This window comes from Carcharhinus amblyrhynchos, chromosome 3 (assembly GCF_965287045.1).
Source record: "Carcharhinus amblyrhynchos chromosome 3, sCarAmb.v2.hapA, whole genome shotgun sequence".
Classification (NCBI taxonomy): Eukaryota; Metazoa; Chordata; class Chondrichthyes; order Carcharhiniformes; family Carcharhinidae; genus Carcharhinus; species Carcharhinus amblyrhynchos.
The window spans coordinates 19793662-19813771 of NC_137326.1; the positions used below are offsets into that span (position 1 = coordinate 19793662).

Here is a 20110-nt window from a genome sequence, read left to right on the forward strand (position 1 = left end):
ATTTTCCAAAATGTGCAAGCTCACTCTTCTATATTGAAGACATAATCATCATGCCATCCTGTATGTGTTCTTGTATTTTGTTACTGCCCTCCTATATAGACAGGGAGAGACACCTGCAACGTAGGATCATCCTGAAATTTCAAAATTGCACTTCTGATTCCATTATGTAGATAGTCCCAGCACCAATCCTTGGAGCACACCTCTTTCTACCTTTTGCTATTCCGAGTAACTACCTTTTATCTATTACCTTCAAAGTGGTGCTCAGATCGACAAGTGAAAACAAGTCTAATTGTGGAATAACCGTAAGTTAAGCTGAGAATGTTTAATATTAGATTGCAAATGGTTAAAAGCTACTGTTTCTGAATGGCTCAGTGGGTAAATGTGGTCATTGCTCAGATGTACAAACTAGAAAGGTCAGTGGTTCTGTGCTACTCTTGGTTGGAGGGATGTGAAGCAATATGGTTTACTTTTCAGAGTCCAGATTTTGCTTTGCTTAGCTATTGGCATTCTCCACTATGTATTAGTGGACAATTGGTTGTGATTGTGACCATCCAGGTCAGACCATTACCTACAGACTGGACTCCTGCCCTGAGAGATCCATTCCTTATGGACACATGCTGTACCAGTTGAGGCCATTGAATGGTGGCACAGTGCTGCCTCTCAGCGCCTAGGACCCAGGTTTGATTTCCGGCTCAACTCACTGTCTGTGTGGAGTCTGCATGTTCTTCCTCCGTCGGTGTGGCTTTCCACTGGGTGCCCCCATTTCCTCCCACAGTCAAAAAGAAATGCTGGTTAGGTGCATTAGCCATGTTAGATGCTTCCTTCAGTGTACCCGAGCAGGCACTGGACTGTGGCGACTAGGGGATTTTTGTGTAACTTTGTTGCAGTGTTAATGTAAGCCTATTTGTGACATAAATAATTAGCTATAATAATATTTCCATTTTGCAGCATTCTGTGCAGAAGAAATCTCCCAGCATGACCCCACCATGAATAAGGGGAACTCCCAAAGGGGCACACTGGCCTTGCCAAAGTGATACCAGAATGCCAGGGGGCAGTGCCAGTGCCCAGCTATGTTCCCCCTCCTATACCTACCAGACATTACGGTGGTACAGCGGTTAGCACTATTGCCTCACAGCGCAAAGGACCCATGTTCGATTCCCACTTGGGTCACTGTGTGAAATTTACACACTCCCACCATGTCTGCATGGGTTTCCTTCCACAGTTTGACATGTTAGTTAGGTTCATTGACCCGAACAGGCAACAGAATGAGGCAACTAGGGGAATTTCACAGTAACTCCATTGCTGTGTTAATGTAAGCCTTACTTGTGACTAATAAACTTTGCTTTTAACAGTGTGCCCTCAGTGAGAGGAGGTTCACCAGGATGTTCCCTGGGATGCAACATTTGACCTATAAGGGGAGACTAGATAACCTTGGATTGTTTTCTTTAGAACAGAGAAGGCTGAGGGAGGGTATGATTGAGGGGTATGGGCAGAGTGAGTAGGTTGAGGGGTCAATCTGAAAGGGGTGTAGTTTTAGGGTGAGGGGCAGGAGATTCAGAAAGTTTTGAGGGAAAAATATCTTTTACCCAAAGGATTGTGGGAACCTGGAATGCACTACCTGGGAAGGTAGTGGAAACTAGAATCCTTACAATTGTTAACAAAGTTTGAGCACTTGATACATAACGTTCAAGGATATGGGATTAGTGTGACTTTAGTGGCAGATGTTGTTGGTGCAGACTCAATGGGCTGAATGGCCTTTTCTGCACAATATAACTCTGACTCTATTTATGCAACACTGGAAGATTCTGGCTATAGTCATGGTATGCACAGAGATTGCTGCTATTGTCTCCAAGTGTAAATATCTTGCATCTTAGTTAAACAATCCAAGCCACCTTTTGATCACTTGAGGTTTACTGTATGCTAGACTGCAGAGTAGGTCATATGACTCCTTTCAATTGCCCTTCATTTGAAGATTACAGTCCCAAAATAATCTTTTAAACCTCAATTGTAGCATTGTAGTGTTTGTTATACTACAACTACCGTATTTAGTCTAAGGCACACCTAACTCGAGAGAAAATTGTATAAGTCTCCAGTAGAGTTGCACCACTTCAGTTTGACACCAAGTGGAGTATAACATTTTTTCAAGTGCTCTAGACATCTCTCGTAAGTCTACCTGGAGTTCGTTTGAATGTTTATAGCAGATACATGCTGCACTTAATGTTTAAATTCTTTCTTAATCACTAAAATGTAATCACCCGTATAAATAACCCTCTCTTTAAAAACTTGGGTCTGAACCTGACAGAATAAGTGGGTACCTCGACACATCTTTCACTGAAACCTATATTTTCTGACCTCTAACATTTCCGTATCTCCCTTCCAGCCCATGCTCCAGCTGGTCGCCTGTGCTGTACTGTTGTGCTTGCTACCCCAGCCCTTAATATATACTTTAAGCTTAGTAGTTGAAGGTAAAGGTGAATATTCAAAGACTCCATCCTTTCCTGCCTCTAATTTTCACTGATTTTCCTACATTTCTGGGCAGCACAATGACTGTGGTTGGTACTGCGGCTTCAGTGTCAGGGATCTGGGTTCGATTCCTAGCTTGGTTCACTGTCTGTGCCAAGACTGCATGTTCTCCCCATCTCTGTGTGGGTTCCCCCCAGGTGCTGCAGTTTCCTCCCACAGTCCAAAAGACGTGCTGGTTAGGTGCATTGGCCATGCTGAATTCTTTGTGTAGCTGAACAGGTGCCAGAGTGTGGCGGCCAGGGGCTTTTCACAGTAACTTCGTTGCTGTGTTAATGTAAGCTTACTTGTGACACTAATAGATGAACTTTTTAAAAAAAGCATATGTTCAGTCCTCTGATCCTGGCATTCTCCCACTTTTCTTTGCATCATAAGTCTTCAGTTGCCTTGGAAACTCTCCCTCCTCACCTTAGCACTTATCTCTTCTTTCTTTTTGTGAAAAGAAGTATTCGAAATCCATCTTTTTGAACGAGCTTTTAAGTCAACCTTTCTAAATGTCTTTCCACGGTTTGGTGTCTATCCCCTACTTGCGCTGTGAATTATCTTGGGACATTTTTATAGCTTAGTGGTCTTTTGTAAGTACTTGTTTTGGCTGCTTTTCCTACTCATCCACAAAATAATTTTAGGTACAGACAGAACCACACAAGCTAACCTTTCAAAGTTTGCAAATGAATATCGTTAGTAATGAGAACAGTATAAGCACAACTGTTGGCAGTATCCTTAAATATTTTAGGACATTAATGAGCTGAGTTCTGAGTGAAGCCTACAAATTAATATTGGAGTCCTTTTCAACAATGATTTTAGGTGTCTTGTGATTCTTCACTGCAAAAGCAGTGCTGTAACTGAGATGGCAAAACTTGCTCAAGGGACTATACGTGGAAATAAAGATATTTTTTATTGTGCAAATAATTTACTGTCCAAAAGAGAGAAATTCATCACCCAACATTTCTCGACTCCAATTAGAATTAACAGGAAAAGCAGCAAAGTTCAGATAGAGGTAAAATGTTCACACTTTAAGCTTTTTATTTCCTGAAAATTGTTTAGTGTCATCTACAAGCTTTTCCACCTCCGGATGTATGCAGCTCTGTGACAGTAATAGTTTCTTTGCAACTGCACACTGAAATTTTGGAAAAATGCAGTGGTTTGCATAAGTAGAGGTGAGCCAGTGATTAAATTATGCCAGTTAGCATGCTGGCCAAAAATCAATGTTTTCTCTTTATATCTTGTACCGATCCTTTTGTCAGGTCCATAATGGTTCAAAGTACAACTGGGTGATTGTGTAACAAATCGGTTCTGAATGGTAAATATTGTTAGAACATTAGATAATGCAAAAACTCATCCTCTGACTCGTTTCACATTGACTTGCATTCAAATCAGTATTCTGTGAACTGTCTATGTGCTTTTGTCTGATCAGAACCTTCCACACCTGACGAAGGGACACCGTTTCCGAAAGCTTGTGGGATTACTATCAAATAAACTGGTTGGACTTAAACCTGGTGTTATGAGACTTCTTACTCATTTCACATCAGCATTGTTCCGTTCTATCTAGTTGTATGTCGAAGAGGGAGTGATTTCTTCCTGTTTTACGTTCTAATTTTGTGTTGCACATTTAATATTCACGCTCGGTTAATCTTCTGATAAAATAATGCTTTTAAATTGCAGCGGATGTTGTTATTGGGGAAATACGACATCCCACAAATGGATACGGCAATAATCAGTTGATTTTGGTATTACTGGTTCTGGGAAAAATGTTGGCCAGGAGGCTGGCACAACATCCTACTTATTTAAATAGTTCTTTAGCACTTTTTGGAAATATTGAAGTCTTGGTTTAATATCTCAGCAAAAGCACCTCCTCACATCTACCTTGACTATTAAGGATTTGTGTTTATATGGGTGCCTTTTTTAATATTCAGGATGTCCCAAAAGATTTCACAGATCATTAATCAGAAGTACAGTTATACTGCAGCCAATTTACACAGTAAGATCTCTCAAACATCAGTGAAGATATTAATTGGTTATGGATGTTTTTGGTGGTGATTAAAGGGAAATGTTGACCAGGGCACAAGGGAAAATTCCCTGGTCGAACAAGGGGCTTGGGTTAAATTTTCATTTGAAAGAGATGTGGTGGGGTTTTGAGATCTTCTAGTCCCGACGAAGACCATCTGGTGGCATATACCCCAGCAGCATGACGGGTGAGCCATGCAAAATGGCAGGACTGAAAGATCCCACCAAGGGCGAGTCATCTCCACTACTGGAAAATGCAACACTGGTGGAGGGGTGCTGGAAAATTCTTGCCTGTATCTGTGTTTATATATCGTACCTTCACCACTTGCCTGCACCTTCTACCTAAGGCTCATGCTCAATTACCTGCAGTTATACTTGAACCCATAATCTATGTTCTATGGAGCAAGAGAGCTACCAACTGAGTGGTGCTGATATTGATCATGACGTTACAGTTGATATGGTTCAATTGGGAAGTAATTTGTTGTTGATTACTGGAAAATTTGATGAATAATATGTGCTGTGTCATTTTACTGACAGTGGCCTTTGGATTTGTGAAGTAGTTGACACTAATTGTGCAATTGTTTATTGTGTTAAAGGTGAATACTGCATTTTTCCCAGAAATGTCTGGATGTGTTCCAGTATACAGTGCAGGAATATAATTTTCTCATGTCGCACCCATACAGTTATGACAGTGGATTTACAAAAAGTTAACACTAGTTTTTTGTAAACAGAATGGACCATCTGCTTTTAGACCAGATTGGACCAAGAGGGCAATTGTTCAGGTCAGTAGTGTGATCATATTTTGATTTGTTTACTTTTTATAACTGGTTAAGGTCAAATCGCTGGAGGAACTATTTAAAATTTGAAGGGGCAGTTGAGAGCTCTGAGAAGGAGTTGGGGGGGAACAATAGCGAGGGAAATGAGTTGGAGTAGTTGGGTGGAAGGTATAGTTATATAGTAAACTTACCAACCTAGATATCATGAATTCAAATTCAAATATAGCAATGTCCGTTTCCTGGTCTAAGTTACCTGTATGGGTGGCACAGTGGTTAGCACTGCTGCCCCACAGCCCCAGGGATACAGGTTCAATTCCCAGTTGGGTCACTGCCTGTGCGGAGTTTGCACATTCTCCCCAGTGACTAGAAGGTTTTCACAGTAACTTCATTGCAGTGTGAATGTAAGCCTACTTGTGACTCTAATGAATAACCAAAAAAATGTAATTCCCATTAATGACCTTGAAATGGTCAAGGTCATTCAGCTACAAATGGTTACAGCAAAATAAACTCATGATGTTTGATGTTTTCCCCCTTGTAGCAGCAGCTTAGGCACTGGAGCAGTCTAGCTGCTGCCCAGTCCACTCTGCAAGGATAGGCCTGTGAAGACAAAACTTTTCTTCAGATGGACTGTCCCCTCCTGCCCAAGATAGCACCAGCCTCCCTAGTTTGATTTTTTTTTTTAAAATATAAAAGCATTGTGGCAAATGACTAGACTTGGAGGCTGTCTCTTCGGGAGTGTTCTTTAGCTGGATGGTGATTGCTGAATATATGGAGGTGATCTGAGGGGAAACTTGTTTTTAGTTCAAGGTTCCTATTTAAACAGGGTCAGCAAATTGGCTGTGCGAAATGTCCTTCTCAGTCAGGAGGACTGTTGTCAGAGGGGATGAGGAGAGATTGGATAAACTGAGATTGTTCTCCTTGGAAAGATGGAGGCTGAGGGATGACCTGATTTTTAAAAAAAATGATATAAAATTGGGAGTTGTAGGGTGAAAAGTGAGAAGCTTTTTTCCCAGGGTAGAAATGACAATTAGGGGACATGAGTTCAAGATGTGGAGGCGGCAGGGGGAGGGAGAGGAGAGAAGAGTTCAGTGGAGATGTGCAGGGGAAGTTTTTTCACAGGGGGCCTGGAATGCACTGCCAAGTGTGGTGGTTGAGGCAGTCGTGTTAGCCACATTTAAGACTTGATAGGCATATGAACAAACGGGGAATAGAGGGATGTAAATGGTTGGTTAGATAAGGAAATTTTTTTGACGCAGGCTTGGAGGGCTGAAGGGCCTGTTCCTGTGCTGTACTGTTTTTTTTTGTTCTCTGCTCTCAGCAGAGTGGAGCTGGGAAATTGGGCAGGGCAGCTGAATGTGAAGACTTTGGAGCAAAGAGAGGAAATGACGCATTGAAATCGGACAAAGCAGCAGCACTTGAGAACAATTCTTTATGAAAATAATATCTGCATGTTAAATAACCACTATTTTTATAGTGCGCTCACATTTCTTTTTATATAGGATACCTCGGCATGTGTGTTGCATTTCCTGCTGCTATTTCCAACTATTGATAATGTAAGAGCAACTGAACACTTCGTACTTGCCAGCTCCTGCATTAATTTAACAGTTGTTGTGACACCCACGCCAACAAGTACATTCATCCTGGAAGCCTTTTGTGGCTCAGAACCCACAGTGACTGCCATAATAATAATGGCCTGGATATTCCAGTCTCTGGATCATCAGAGAGTAAACATGCCTCTTCCCCTGACCTCAAAGTGCTATTTGGGATCAGTCTGGAAGTCCAGACACACTGGCTGGAATTTTGTCGCCTTGGCCGCCTGACATCGGGGAGGGCGGGACTCGCAGAACAGAATTCCCCATTGGCTTTGGGTGGCATTTTATGATCTTGCCTGAGCGAGGTCATAAAATCTTGCCCACTGACTCTGTGGGAATTGCCTGGGGAATTTGAACTCCTGATGGGCAATACCCCTATTCCCTGCCACCTTCAAACAAAATCTCCCACGCTGTGTTAGTGTCAGACACCTCTGACTGGAGGTTTTGGGCCATTCAGCGCAGTGATTAGCACTGCTGCCTTGCAGTGTCAGAAACCCAGGTTCAGTTCTGGCCTTGGGTGACTTTGTGGAGTCTGCACATTCTCCCTGTGTCTGCGTGAGTTTCCTTTGGGTGCTCAGGTTTCCTCCCACGGTCCCAAAATGTGCCGGTTAGGTGGATTGGCTATGGTTAATTGCCCCTTTGTGTCAGGAGGAGTAGCAGGATAACTGCAAGTTTATGGTTGTGATTATTGTTGATGCAGTCTCAATGGGCTGAATGGTCTCTTTCTGCACTGTAGGGATTCAATGATCAATGTCTTCCAGATATCTGCCCAGATTTTCCTGACTGCTACTCAGGATCTCTGCAAAATTAGGCTGAGTGTGGACATCTTCTGTCTTGTGCCACCCACAGTTGGTGGGCAAGAGCAGAAAATGGCCATTATTGTGGACAGATGAAAATATGATTCCCAAATGTGCTATCTGATCCCAATTAGCGTGCATGTTTGCAATGGCTACCAGTTTTGAGGACTGCACAACTCGACTGTCCAGGATGTTTCCATTCTATGTGCTATTTTGGTACCGCAAAATGAAGTATCAGGGATATGAAAACTTCCCCAATGTCTTCATTTACCAAATTCTTACTGCAGAATTGTAGTGTCCCAAACAAAATAATCTTCAGAATGTATTCTGGAAATTTAGGCAGGTTGGTGGAATTCTAATCTTTTCCCACTTATTACACTTGAGGAGGAAGAAAATATATATTGCTGCCTGGGGAATGCCCAAAGCTACAAAGGGATGGACATATTGGGCCTTTTGACTGGTAGGTTAGTCTACATTTCTCAAACTGAGTGTACTTGGCTTTGTCACACAATGTAATTATAACCCAGCAGAATTAGAACATCTCAAGTGTGCCCTATAATTAGTGAGTATTCTACAGAACAAGAAGATCTTGACAAATAAATATATCAAAATAGTGGAAGAACTAGTTAGGCGCTCTTTATCTACACAGGATGCAGATTTCGTTAAAATAACACATTCGCACGCATGTATGCTTCAATCTTTTTTTAAAAAAAAATAGTTTTAAGTATTATGCTGCCATTATGGTCAGCAAATAGCCATGTAATTAATAACTTGTAATCAGAAAATGTGAACCCTGAGTGAGTGAGTTGCAATAAGCTGGAACAGATATGGAATCATAGAATCCCTACAGTGCAGAAGGAGGCCATTCAACCCGTTGAGCCTGCACTGACAACAATCCCACCCTGATCCCACTCCTGTAAACGCACTTACTCGCCCTGCTAGTCTTCCTGGCATAAGGGGCAATTAACCATGGCCAATCCACCTAACCTGCACATCTTTGGGAGGAAACCCACAGAGAAATGGGGAGAATGCACAGACTTCACACTGACAGTGACTGAGTTTGGAATTGAATCTGGGCCCCTGGCGCTGAGGCAGCAGTGCTAACCACTGCTGCCCTCAAACACAGCTAGAGTCTTACAATGAAGTGCTTATAATAAGCAATCACCTCAAGACATCATAGTAACATGCTTTCAAGCTGGTTTTATTCTATTTTCAGAGAAACATTTTATTGAGATGATGTCACAGATACTGAACATGTCATCTGCCATGTGTTTGGAAACAGCTCTGGTTGCCAGTTTTTAAGATGGTGTGTGATCTTGAAAATGGTATTATTAATTGTGTTATGATTGTCATTCGTGATGGTGGAAGGCCCCTTGGTGTTAAGTTTATTAGCGCCACAGTTAGACTTGTGTTAACACCGCAATGAGGTTACTGTGAAAATTCCCTAGTTGCCACACTCTGGTGTCTGTTCAGGTACACTGAAGGAGAATTTAGCATGGCCAATCCTCCTAACCTGCACACGTTTGGGTTATGGGAGGAAACCAGAGCACCCAGAGGAAACCCGTGCAGACAGTGACCCAAGCCTGGAATTGAACCTGGGCCCCTGGTTCTGTGAGGCAGCAATGCTAACCACTCCTGTTTTTTGCCTTCATGCAAAATCTAGTTATTAACGCTGTTGAAATATTTTCAGATTCAATTTTTTTAAGAACTGCCAAACTTATTTTAAGACTTTGATGCGATAGAAGATCTGTCACCATGGTTTGTATAAATTATCAACTTGTTCCTGCAACTTGTGGGTAAAATCTGCTGTGCATTAAAAGGGGTTTGACTATTAAAATCTGTTTTGTTAAAGCATTCATCAAGTATTGATGAATTGTGTTCATCAATTTGATTGCTGGCAGATGGAACCTCAACATTTTGTTAGCATCAAACGCTCCCATATTGGGTAAAGCACAAACACATGCAGTATATGCCTCTCTTTTTGCCTCAAAAGCATCTGCTACAGCAGTGCGATGTTCTATATAATCATTTTTCTTCGTAATTCTCAATTTTTCAGAAAGATGGATAGAATTGCATACTGAGGCTGTCACGTTAGTGGCAGGGGGCCATAGATGATGATTTCGGTCTTTCCAAAGCATTGGTGAAATATTGCTGACGTACCCTGCAGCCTTAAGTGTTTCAAACTGTGGGATTGATTTAAGAAGGGACAAATAGAGTATGAAAGTAAGCTAGTGAGGAACGTACAAATTGACTGTAAAAGCTTCTATAGATATGTAAAGAAGAAAATGACATGAATACAGGCCCCTTACAATCAAATGAAAGAATTCATAACAGGAATAAAGAAATGGCTGAGGAATTAAATTCATACGTTATTCATGTCTTCCCTTGTGAAGACTGAAGCAATGTGTCAAAAGTGCTGATTGAAACATTCTTTAGTGAAGAGCTGAAGGGAATCAGCATTAGTAGAGAAATGGATTTGGGAAATTGATGGGATTGAAGGTGGTACCAGGTCCTGGTAATCTTTGTCTCTCAGTATTTAAGGAAGTGACCCTGGAAATAGTAGATCCATTGGCTATTTTCCAAAATTCTTTGAACTCTAGCTAACCACCAATCTGTAGGAATTATCCTAATGTTAGTTTACTATTCAAAAAGGGAGGTAGAGAGAAAATGCAGAACTATCGACCAATGAGCCTAACACTGGTACTGGGGATGTTGCTATCAAGGATTTCATAACTCCAGTATTTGGAAGGCAGTGGTGTCATCAGATGAAGTCAGCACGGATTTACAAAGGGGAAATCATGCTTGACAAATCTATTGGAATTCTTTGGCGATGTAACTGTAGAGTTGACTGAGGAGAGCCGGTGGATGTGGTTTATTTAGACTTTCAAAAGGCTTTCCACAAGGTCTCATAACAAACTACTATATAAAGTTATAGCATATGGGATTGCAGGTAACATCTTGAGATGGATGGAAAGCTGGTTAGCAGATAGGAAGCAAAGAGTTGGCATAAATTGGTCTCTTTCTGTTTGGCAGTCAGTGACTAATATGGTTCTGTAGGGATTTGTGCTCACACCCTAACTGTCTATGTTGTATATTAATGATTTGGGAGAAGGAACTGAATGTGTTACCTCCAAATTTGCAAACGATGCAAAGTTAGATGGGACGGTGAGCTGTGAGGAGGATGCAAAGATGCTTCAGCGTGATTTGTACAGGCTGTGTGTGTATCTACATGGCAGATGCAGTATAATGTGGATGAATCTGGGGTTATCCTCATTGGTAGTAATAATGGGAAGATTATCTGGGTGTAAATTGAGATGGATATTCAACGAGACCTTAGAGTCCTCGTGTGTCAGTTGCTGAAAGTAAGTGCGTAGGTACCACGGGCAGCAAAGAAGGCGAATGGTATGTTGGCTTTCATAGTGAGAGGATTTGAGTATAGGGATGTCTTCAGCAAGTGTATAGGGTGTTGGTGAGGCCAAATCTGGAATATTGTGCAGTTTTGATGTCATTTCTATAGAGAGTAGAGCGAAGATTTACCAGGCTGATTCCTGGGATTGGAAGTCTGTCATGAGGAGAGACTAGGCTGGTTAGGATTACATGCACTGGAGTTTAGAAGAGCGTGAGTGGATCTCTTAGAAACTTATAAAATTCTAGAGGGTTAGATTGGGAACATTCTTTCTGAATCTACCCAATGGTAGGGGAATTCCAATCGAGGGGGTCGTAGTTTGAGGATAAGGGATAAACCTTTTAGAACTAATGAGAAATTTCTTCACCCAGAGAGTGGTGAATGTGTGGAACTCATCACCACGGAATGTAGTTGAGGCCAAAACATTGTCCAATTTCAAGAAGAAATTGGATACAGCTCTTGGGGCTAAATGCATCAAGGGGTATGGTAGGGGGGAAAGGAGATCAGGATATTAAATTTGATTATCAAATGGAAGGGGGTGGGATGGATGCCCAATCAATTTTGTCCTGCCCTGCCCCCTCGTGTGGAATATGTGCCCCCTTGCGGCATATAAAATTTAGCCCCATATAGGAGAGTCACCTCTGAGGGGCAGCGTGCAGCTGGAGCCAAGTTTAGACACTCGAGTGTCTGGAAGTGAGTACAAAGGCACCAGTGCTGGCAATGTTCAGCCTTGGATTAAAAAGGAGCAAGTGAAAACAAATGAGAGTAATCCTATTAAGCTGGAAGACAAGGGTGCAGTCAATTGTATCCAGGGCATGACTATGTTTGTAAAAGATGGCCAGGATTTGGAAGGTGACAGCAAGTTAAAGGCCTCTGGACAGGAGTGAAATGTTACAGATGCGGTAGTTTGCCAGAATCGATGGGCATGGCAGTTTTGAAAAGGAGGCAGTACTCGAGGACTGGAGCCAACTACAATATCAAAGAACAATACAGCACAGGAACAGGCCCTTCAGCCCAACAAGCCTGTGCTGATGCATGGTTTCTATCCCTCTTCTCACGTGGGAGTGGGGGGTAGAGTGATGGTACAGAAAAGGAAAGTTATGCGGTTTCTCATTTGGTAGGAAAGGGGCCAAGAGAGCACAGATGAGCACAAACAGGTCAATGAGACCACAGAAGATGAAACGGAAATCAAGTAAACAGGCCTCGTTCTGCACTGTAGGGATTCTATGAGCTTTTGTTCATCTGTTAGACAAAATCCTGGATTAGCCAAGCTGGATATATAATTACGAGTGTTATCTTCCCGAGGTGTGGTCAGGTTTTGGTGGGTTTGTAGAACCTGACACTTAGCATAGCTGAAAGGCAAGAGAGAAACTCCAGTAGATCCAAGGGTATTAATTATATGTTTCCTCTGTGCTGCCAACCAGCAAATTCCACCCTTGAAGACACAGACCTTTGCGTGCAAGGAAGTTTTGTAGTGTCAGCTACTTAAGGTTGATGAGACTGACAAGCCAGGTAGATTCAACAAGTATGTAAAACAATCACTGGTGCGTGAAATTGTTTGGCTTATTGTTTAGCAGGATATGCTGGATTCAGATAGCAGATTGTAAGATTTATCAGAACACTGCTGTGGTATTGACAGAAAATTTCCCTCTTGGAGTTTCTCTAAAATTATCTGATTAAAATAAACTTCCATATGGGTTGAGTTAACATTTATTATTCTTACTCTTTTGGATGAGATTTGGATAAAAATCTGAAGGGAATTCAGGAGGGCACATTGACTTTTGGTTTTAGCTTCAAACCTGTTCACAACCCAATGCAACTCAAAGTCAGGATGTAAACAGATTGTGGAAAGTTTCTTTACATTTTTCTTTTATTGATTGACATTTAACATTAAATAAATGACTCTCCTGCATTGTCGCTCCCTATATCTCCCATTAAGAAGGGTGCCAGGCAAAAGGCGGGGAATTATAAGCCTGTTAGTTTAACGTCTGTTGTAGATAAAATGTTAGAATCCGTCATCAAGGAGGAAATAGCGAGGCATCTTGAGGGGAACTGCTTGATAGAGCAGACGCAGCACGGTTTCGTTAAAGGGAAGTCGTGTCTGACAAATTTACTGGAGTTCTATGAGGATGTGTCTAGGGCGGTGGATAGAGGTGAGCCGGTGGATGTGGTCTTTCTTGATTTTCAGAAGGCGTTTGACAAGGTACCTCACAAGAGGTTATTACAGAAGGTCAGGGGACATGGAGTTGGGGGTAGGGTGTTAGCGTGGATAGAGGACTGGTTGTCAAATAGGAGGCAGAGAGTGGGGGTCAACGGGTGCTATTCGGATGGTGACTAGTGGAGTGCCCCAGGGGTCGGTGCTGGGGCCTCAGCTTTTTACCATTTATATAGATGATCTGGAGGAGGGAACTGAGTGTAGGGTGTCGAAATTTGCTGATGACACCAAAATTGGTGGAAAGGCAAATTGTGCGGAGGGTGGTGAGAGTCTACAGAAGGATCTAGGTAGGCTGGGCAAATGGGCCAGGAAATGGCAAATGGAATTTAATGTTGGCAAGTGCGAGGTGGTCCACTTTGGTAGGAATAATGGTAGGAAGGATTATTACTTACGTGGAGAAAAACTGCAGCAGGCGACGGCGCAGAGGGACCTCGGGGTCCTTGTGCATGAGTCGCAAAAACCCAGCTTGCAGGTGCAGCAGGTGGTCAGGAAGGCGAATGGGATGCTGGCCTTCATAGCGAGGGGGATTGAATATAAAAGTAGGGAGGTCTTGCTGCGGCTGTATAGGGCATTGGTGAGGCCACAGCTGGAGTACTTTGTGCCGTTTTGGGCGCCGTACTTACGCAAGGATATTTTGGCCTTGGAGGGAATGCAGAGGAGGTTTACTAGGCTGATGCCGGAGTTGAGGGGGTTGAGCTATGAGGAGAGGCTGAATAAACTAGGCTTGTACTCGTTAGAGTTTAGAAGAATGAGGGGAGATCTCATTGAGACGTATAAGATGATGAATTGGATGGATAGGATAGAGGTGGAGAGACTCTTCCCGCTCAGAAAGGATAGTAGGACTAGGGGGCACAGCCTCAAGATAAAGGGGGGGCGGTTTAGAACAGAGTTGAGGAGGAACTTCTTCACTCAAAAGGTGGTGAATCTCTGAAATTCTCTGCCCGTTGAAGTGGTGGAGGCTACCTCGCTAAATATTTTTAAGACGCGGGTTGATGGGTTTTTGATAAGAGAGGGGATTAAGGGTTATGGGGAGAGGGCGGGAATGTGGAACTGAGCCACGACAGATCAGCCATGATCTTATTGAATGGCGGGGCAGGCTCGAAGGGCTAGTTGGCCTACTCCTGCTCCTATTTCTTATGTTCTTATGTTCTTATCTCCTCCAGTCTCTCGATCCACCACAGAATCACCACTCCTCTAATCCTGATCTTTGGCATTTTGTGCTCCCCAATTTTTAGCTCCAACGTCACTGGTGACTATACCTTCGGTAGGCTGGCCCCAAGCTTTGGGGCACTGGCACAGTGGTTGGCACAGCTGCCTCACAGCACCAGGGACCTGTGTTCAATTCTGGTCCCAGGTGACTGTCTGTCTATGTGGAGGTTGTATGTTCCCCCTGTGTGGATTATCTCTGGGTACTCCAGTTTCCTCCCACAGTCCAAAGATGTGTGGATTAGATTGCTTGGCCAGGCTAAATTGCTCCTTAGCATCAGGGAGATTGCTGGGGTAAATGCATGGGGTTATGGTGATAAAGCCTGGGTGTATTTGTTGTCAGTGCAGACCTCTCTGCACTGTAGGGATTCTATGATTCTAACTCCAATGCCTACACATCTCTGCCTCTATCTTTCCTCCTTTTAAGAAACTCCTAATGTACCACTTTGACCTCACTTTTTGGTTGTCTGACCTATCCTCCTGCCACAGGTATGCTGGAAGGATTTGCAGGTTGATAATCAACTTGTCTCACATTTTGAACTTGCCTTCCCTAGCCATCATGAACTCCAAGCTTCTGACTCAGAATCATAGCCTCCCTACAGTGCAGAGGGGAGGCTATTTAGCCCATCAAGCCTGCACCGACAACAATCCCACCAAGGCCCTATCCCCATAATCCCAGGCATTTACCCTGCTAATCCATCTGACATTGGCCATGCTAAATTGCCTCCAATCAACCTAACCCACATATCTTTGGACTGCGGGAGGAAACAGGAGCACCCGAAGGAAACCTACCAGGCAAGAGGAGAACGTACAAACTCCCCACAGCCACCTGAGGCCAGAATTGAACCCAGATTCCTGATGCTGTGAAGCATCAGTGCAAGCCATCGTGCAGCCCAGAAATGTTAGGTAACCTATAAAATAATAATTATAATACGGCTGGGTTGTACAAATTCAGTAAGTCAAGTTGGAAGATTCATTTTTGTCCTATTCACGTTAATGGTATTTCTATCTGGCTCGTACTGGCTATTTTCCCCCAGAGCCTCTGATATTTCAACAGATTCTATCAGAAAAAGTTTATGAAGATCCAAATCTAAACAAAAAAAGGAGCAAACAATTAATCCTGATTGGAAAATAAAGATTACTTGCACCAATGATTACACTTTGAATTGTTTCCATAGTGCAATACGTGCATACAAATTTTAAATAGTATTCAGTCAAATCTATCTTGCAACAAAATTTACAAAGGTCTTATTATTAGAATAATGCAGTGGAAAATAGATGTCGAATAAAGAAACCTTTTATCATTGTCTTGTGATGTAATATTTATTAATCAATTAATTAGCCAGAGACTCTTGATCACTACTCTCACAGATGGAATAAATGGTTTACTTTTATGCATACCTGTGGCCATGTATTATCATTATTAAGATCATTCTTATTAACCAAGTTAGAATGTATGAAAAATATTGGATTTTATATTCTTAATTTGCACAAATTGCATTGAATTCTTCTTGTAGTTTGAGGTGCAGGTTAAAGTGCATTAGAAAGCTCTTAACTGGTGGGAAAAATATGATTTCACAGTCCTAATTGAAATTGGGCACGAGTCATTTGTAAGTGCTTTAGTAGTTAATGTACTGAAACTACAGACACCAATGCAATATTCAATTTACAGTAAAAGCGATGATCTCATGATGACTCATGTAGATCTTCCCCCCTGAGTGTAATGATCAATGTTTGAATAGGAGTATACTAATCAAAGTAAGATAATTGGCTTTTATTTAATTTTGCTTTTATTTTAATCAAGTTTATTACCAATGCAGCACCCAGCACATTACGGTTAGATTGGCTGTGTAATCCTGTTCTTCGAAATGCTGACTTGTTGCCCTGGTCCCTTTGCCGTTGACAATCCTTCTCATGTTCATACTTGCGAAGAATGTTGGGGGTTAAGCTGGTTGCATCTGTGATCTTAGCCATTGACGTAGGACACAGATTATTTGGGTAGAAACTGATTCAATGGGTTTACTCTTTTTAATTCAAAATTTGCCAGTGACATTGGCAAGACCAGCAATTATTGGCCATCAACTGCCCTAGACTATTTCAAAGGGCTGTTAATAGTCACCAGCATTGCTGTAAGTCGTATAAACAACAGACCAGATAAAGATGATATAGATTTAAGCAGTTGCATAGTCATTTTAAAAGCTGATCACATGATTTGATAGTGATGTCATTAGGGTGTTGCCACAGGCTGTTGTTTTACTTTCAGTTTGTAGTCTGTGCAGTACAGAGAATATCTTTCAACAAAATCTAAAGAGAAAATGCTGGAAAATCTCAACAGGTCTGGCAGCATCTGTAAGGAGAGAAAAGGGCTGAAATTTTAAGTCCAGATAACCCTTTGTCAAAGCTTTTTTTTCCAGTAAAACCTGTTGTGTGTTAGTCTGAATTTATGCTTGGAAGCCACATCTTTTCTTTTTGTGTAAAACCCACAACCGTGAGCATGAAAGATTTTTAATAACAGTCTGTTAATTTTCATAGTAGCCATTACTGATACTATTTTTTTTGTGAAATGCATTTCAAATTCCATAAGGTTCCATGTTAGGATTTGAACTCTTATTTCTGGATTATGAGTACGGGTCTTTGTATTACTAGTTCAGTAATGTACCACGTTACTCCTCATAGGAGGTAACCATGAATAGCTGAGTATTGGACCACTCACTTTAGAATGCAGACAGCTGGTGGTGAGGGGTTGGGGAGTGGTGCTGCAAGTGAGCTACTGAGTTCACAGCATCCATTTGAAAACTAAGCTGTAAGATCTATCTCTATACCTATATAGGCTGGAAGAGGAACTAAACAGAATTGACCTCCCTCTATCAACTGGCTGCTCATCAAACCCACTGATAGAAGTAAGAAAAAGTTCCTATCTTCCCCTGTGCTTACTCTTTAACATTGCTATGATTTTTCACCATGTCCGCTATGATTTTCTCCAGTATTTTTACAGATATATCACACAAAGAATCCTTACCAGGTGTATCACTGCTTGGTATGGCTCCTGCTCTGACCAAGACTGCAAGAAATTACAAAGGGTTGTGAACAAAGCTCAGAGCATCACGCAAACCAGCCCCCCCCACCCGTTGACTCCTTCTACCCTTTTTCTGCTGTCTCGGAAAAGCAGTCACCATAATCGAGGCCCCACGCACTCTGGACGTACTCTTTCACCTTTCCATCAGGAAAAAGATACAGAAGCCTGAGGTCACGTACCAACCAACTTGAGAACCAAGTACATCTTCCCTGCTACTATCAGACTTTTGAACGGACCTGCCATTTTTAAGTTCATCTTTCTCTACACCCTATCTGTGATTGTGACACTCTATTCTGCACTCTCTCTTTTCCTCCTCCTTATGTACTGTGTACTGAGTGGTATATTATGTCTGTAAAGCCTACAGGAAACAATACTTTTCACTATATCCCAATACGTGTGACAATAAATCAAAACAAATTAAACTTTTCCCATCAGTGTTTCAAGTGGGCTTGATGATCTTGTTTAAATGAGCAATGTTATTTAGACCAGCGAATAAAGTAATATTACGACTACATAAGCACACTTTATTATGTGTACTATTAGACTTCTGTGCCTACTGCGTGCATGGAAACCATATTGTGCAGGCTATAAGGGTATATTAATGACTTAGATATAACAAACCTATGAATGTTGATCTTATTTAAAATGTTTTGTATGTTTCTCCCTGCCTAAAAATTCTTGCCTCCAGTTGTTAATGTTTCCCATTTCAAACTCCTACATTCCCATTTGTTAGTGAAGCTCCCTCCGCAAAACATGTAAACTTGTCATATTGTAATTGTACCTCTTTGTTAGAAGTGGTGTTGCAGTACCTCAGGCCTGTACCTCACAGCCCCTTTCTGCAGAGACACTCTTGTGCTCTAACTTTGTTTAAGCTAGTTCCCTGAAAGAGCTGCCCAACTTACTCCCAAACCTCAGCTTTCCTCTTGTAATCCTGCAAGGTACTCATTTTTTTTCAGAATAGAATGCCATAGTCATGGATAGGGTATAGAGAAAGATCAACTTAAAAATGGTAGGTCCATTCAAAAGTTGACGGTAGCAGGGAAGATGCTGACTATCGAATATACTAATCCCCATTACCAACACTTGGTCCATGGCCTACTATACCTAGATGATTTCACTGCTCATCCAGATGCTTCTTAAATGTTGTGACATACCTGCCTCCATCAACTTCTCGGGCAGCTTGTTCCATACTTTGACCACCCTCTGGGTGAAAATGGTTTTCCTCAGATCCCCTCTAAACCACTTACTGACCTTAAACCTATGCCTTCTGGTTGTTGACACCTCTGCCATGGGGAGAAGATTCTGATGAGCTACCCTATCTATGCCTCTCATTATTTTGAATAGGTTTTTCAGATCCCTCCTCTGCTCCAGGGAAAACACATCCAGCCTATCCAGTTTCTTCAACTTTCCATCCCAGCCAATGTCCTGGTGCATCTCCAGTGCAATCCAATCCTTCCGATAGAATATTGTTTGCAGTTCTCTTCACCGCACTATCTGTGGCCTGTCTAAGACTTTTCTGCTCTATTCTGTTCCCCAACTAATAATAGCTCCTTTCCTCTTCCTTAACATGAACCAAATATCTTCAGTCTTCGAATTCTCTGGTATACTATCACTCGGTCGAATTGTAATATTACCTTGAAAAATACTGTCACCACCTTTTTAAATCTTTTTTTGATCATTCACCAATAGGGAGTAGTTTTTCCCTATCAACCCTGTTCTGACCCCTCATGATTTTGTGTACCTCTTATCAAATCTCCTCTATCTTCTCTTCTCCAAGGAAAACTGTCCTAACATTGCCAATCTACCTGCACAATTGAAGTACCTCATTGTTGGAATCTTCTTAGGAACTTTTCTGCCCACTTTGCTGTCTTCCTGCAGTCTGGTGAACATTATACTTCGGTGGAGTCTGAACCAGTGTTGTGTACCATCTGTTTTGCATTTTGCATGCATCTAATTCCTGCTTTTTCTGCACTATTCCTTATTCTGTTGGAATTTTTCCATGTTTGCTATGCACCTTGTCTCTCCTCTCTGTTACATCCTGATTTTTTTTTTTCCCCCTGCCCCCCCCTTGCTAAATTAGCTGAAACCCTCCCTCACAGCACTATTTAAACTCCTTATGAGGACATTGATCCCAAATCTTTTCAGGTGCAACACATCCAGTTTATATAGGCCCACTCCTGCCGCAGAACTGTTCCAAGTACCCCAGGAATCCGAAGCCTTCTTTTTCTGGACTGCTTGTCCAGGCGTGCAAATGTTTAGCAAATCTTGTCAATACTTTTCTTTAATGACTTCTTTTTGCTCCTGTTCATAAATATCATGTTCTGCGCATATCTATCTTTAAGTCATGCAACTTCTAGACTAGTCAGCTGCTCCACATAATTGGATCACATTTGGAGTGACCTACTGCTACACTTGGAATCTCCTTTTAGTTATGTCTTACCCCAGGCCTGCTCATGTTTCTCAGTAACAGAAATTAACCTGCATGTTCAGGTACAGTTGGTAAATCTACTTTTACTTA

At 42.0% G+C, this 20110-nt stretch overlaps 1 protein-coding gene across 1 annotated transcript in view; it reads left to right on the forward strand.

Annotated features, from left to right (window-relative positions):
* The window catches only part of dusp7 (dual specificity phosphatase 7), a 32066-nt gene extending 13994 nt beyond the window's left edge, over positions 1-18072 (forward strand). Inside the window, exons 4-5 of the mRNA XM_080181852.1 lie at positions 17347-17416; positions 17501-18072. Coding sequence (XP_080037978.1) covers positions 17347-17416; positions 17501-17761 — 331 coding nt within the window. The 3' untranslated portion in view covers positions 17762-18072. The remainder of the gene's footprint in view (positions 1-17346; positions 17417-17500) is intronic.
* Positions 18073-20110: the final 2038 nt, after the last annotated feature.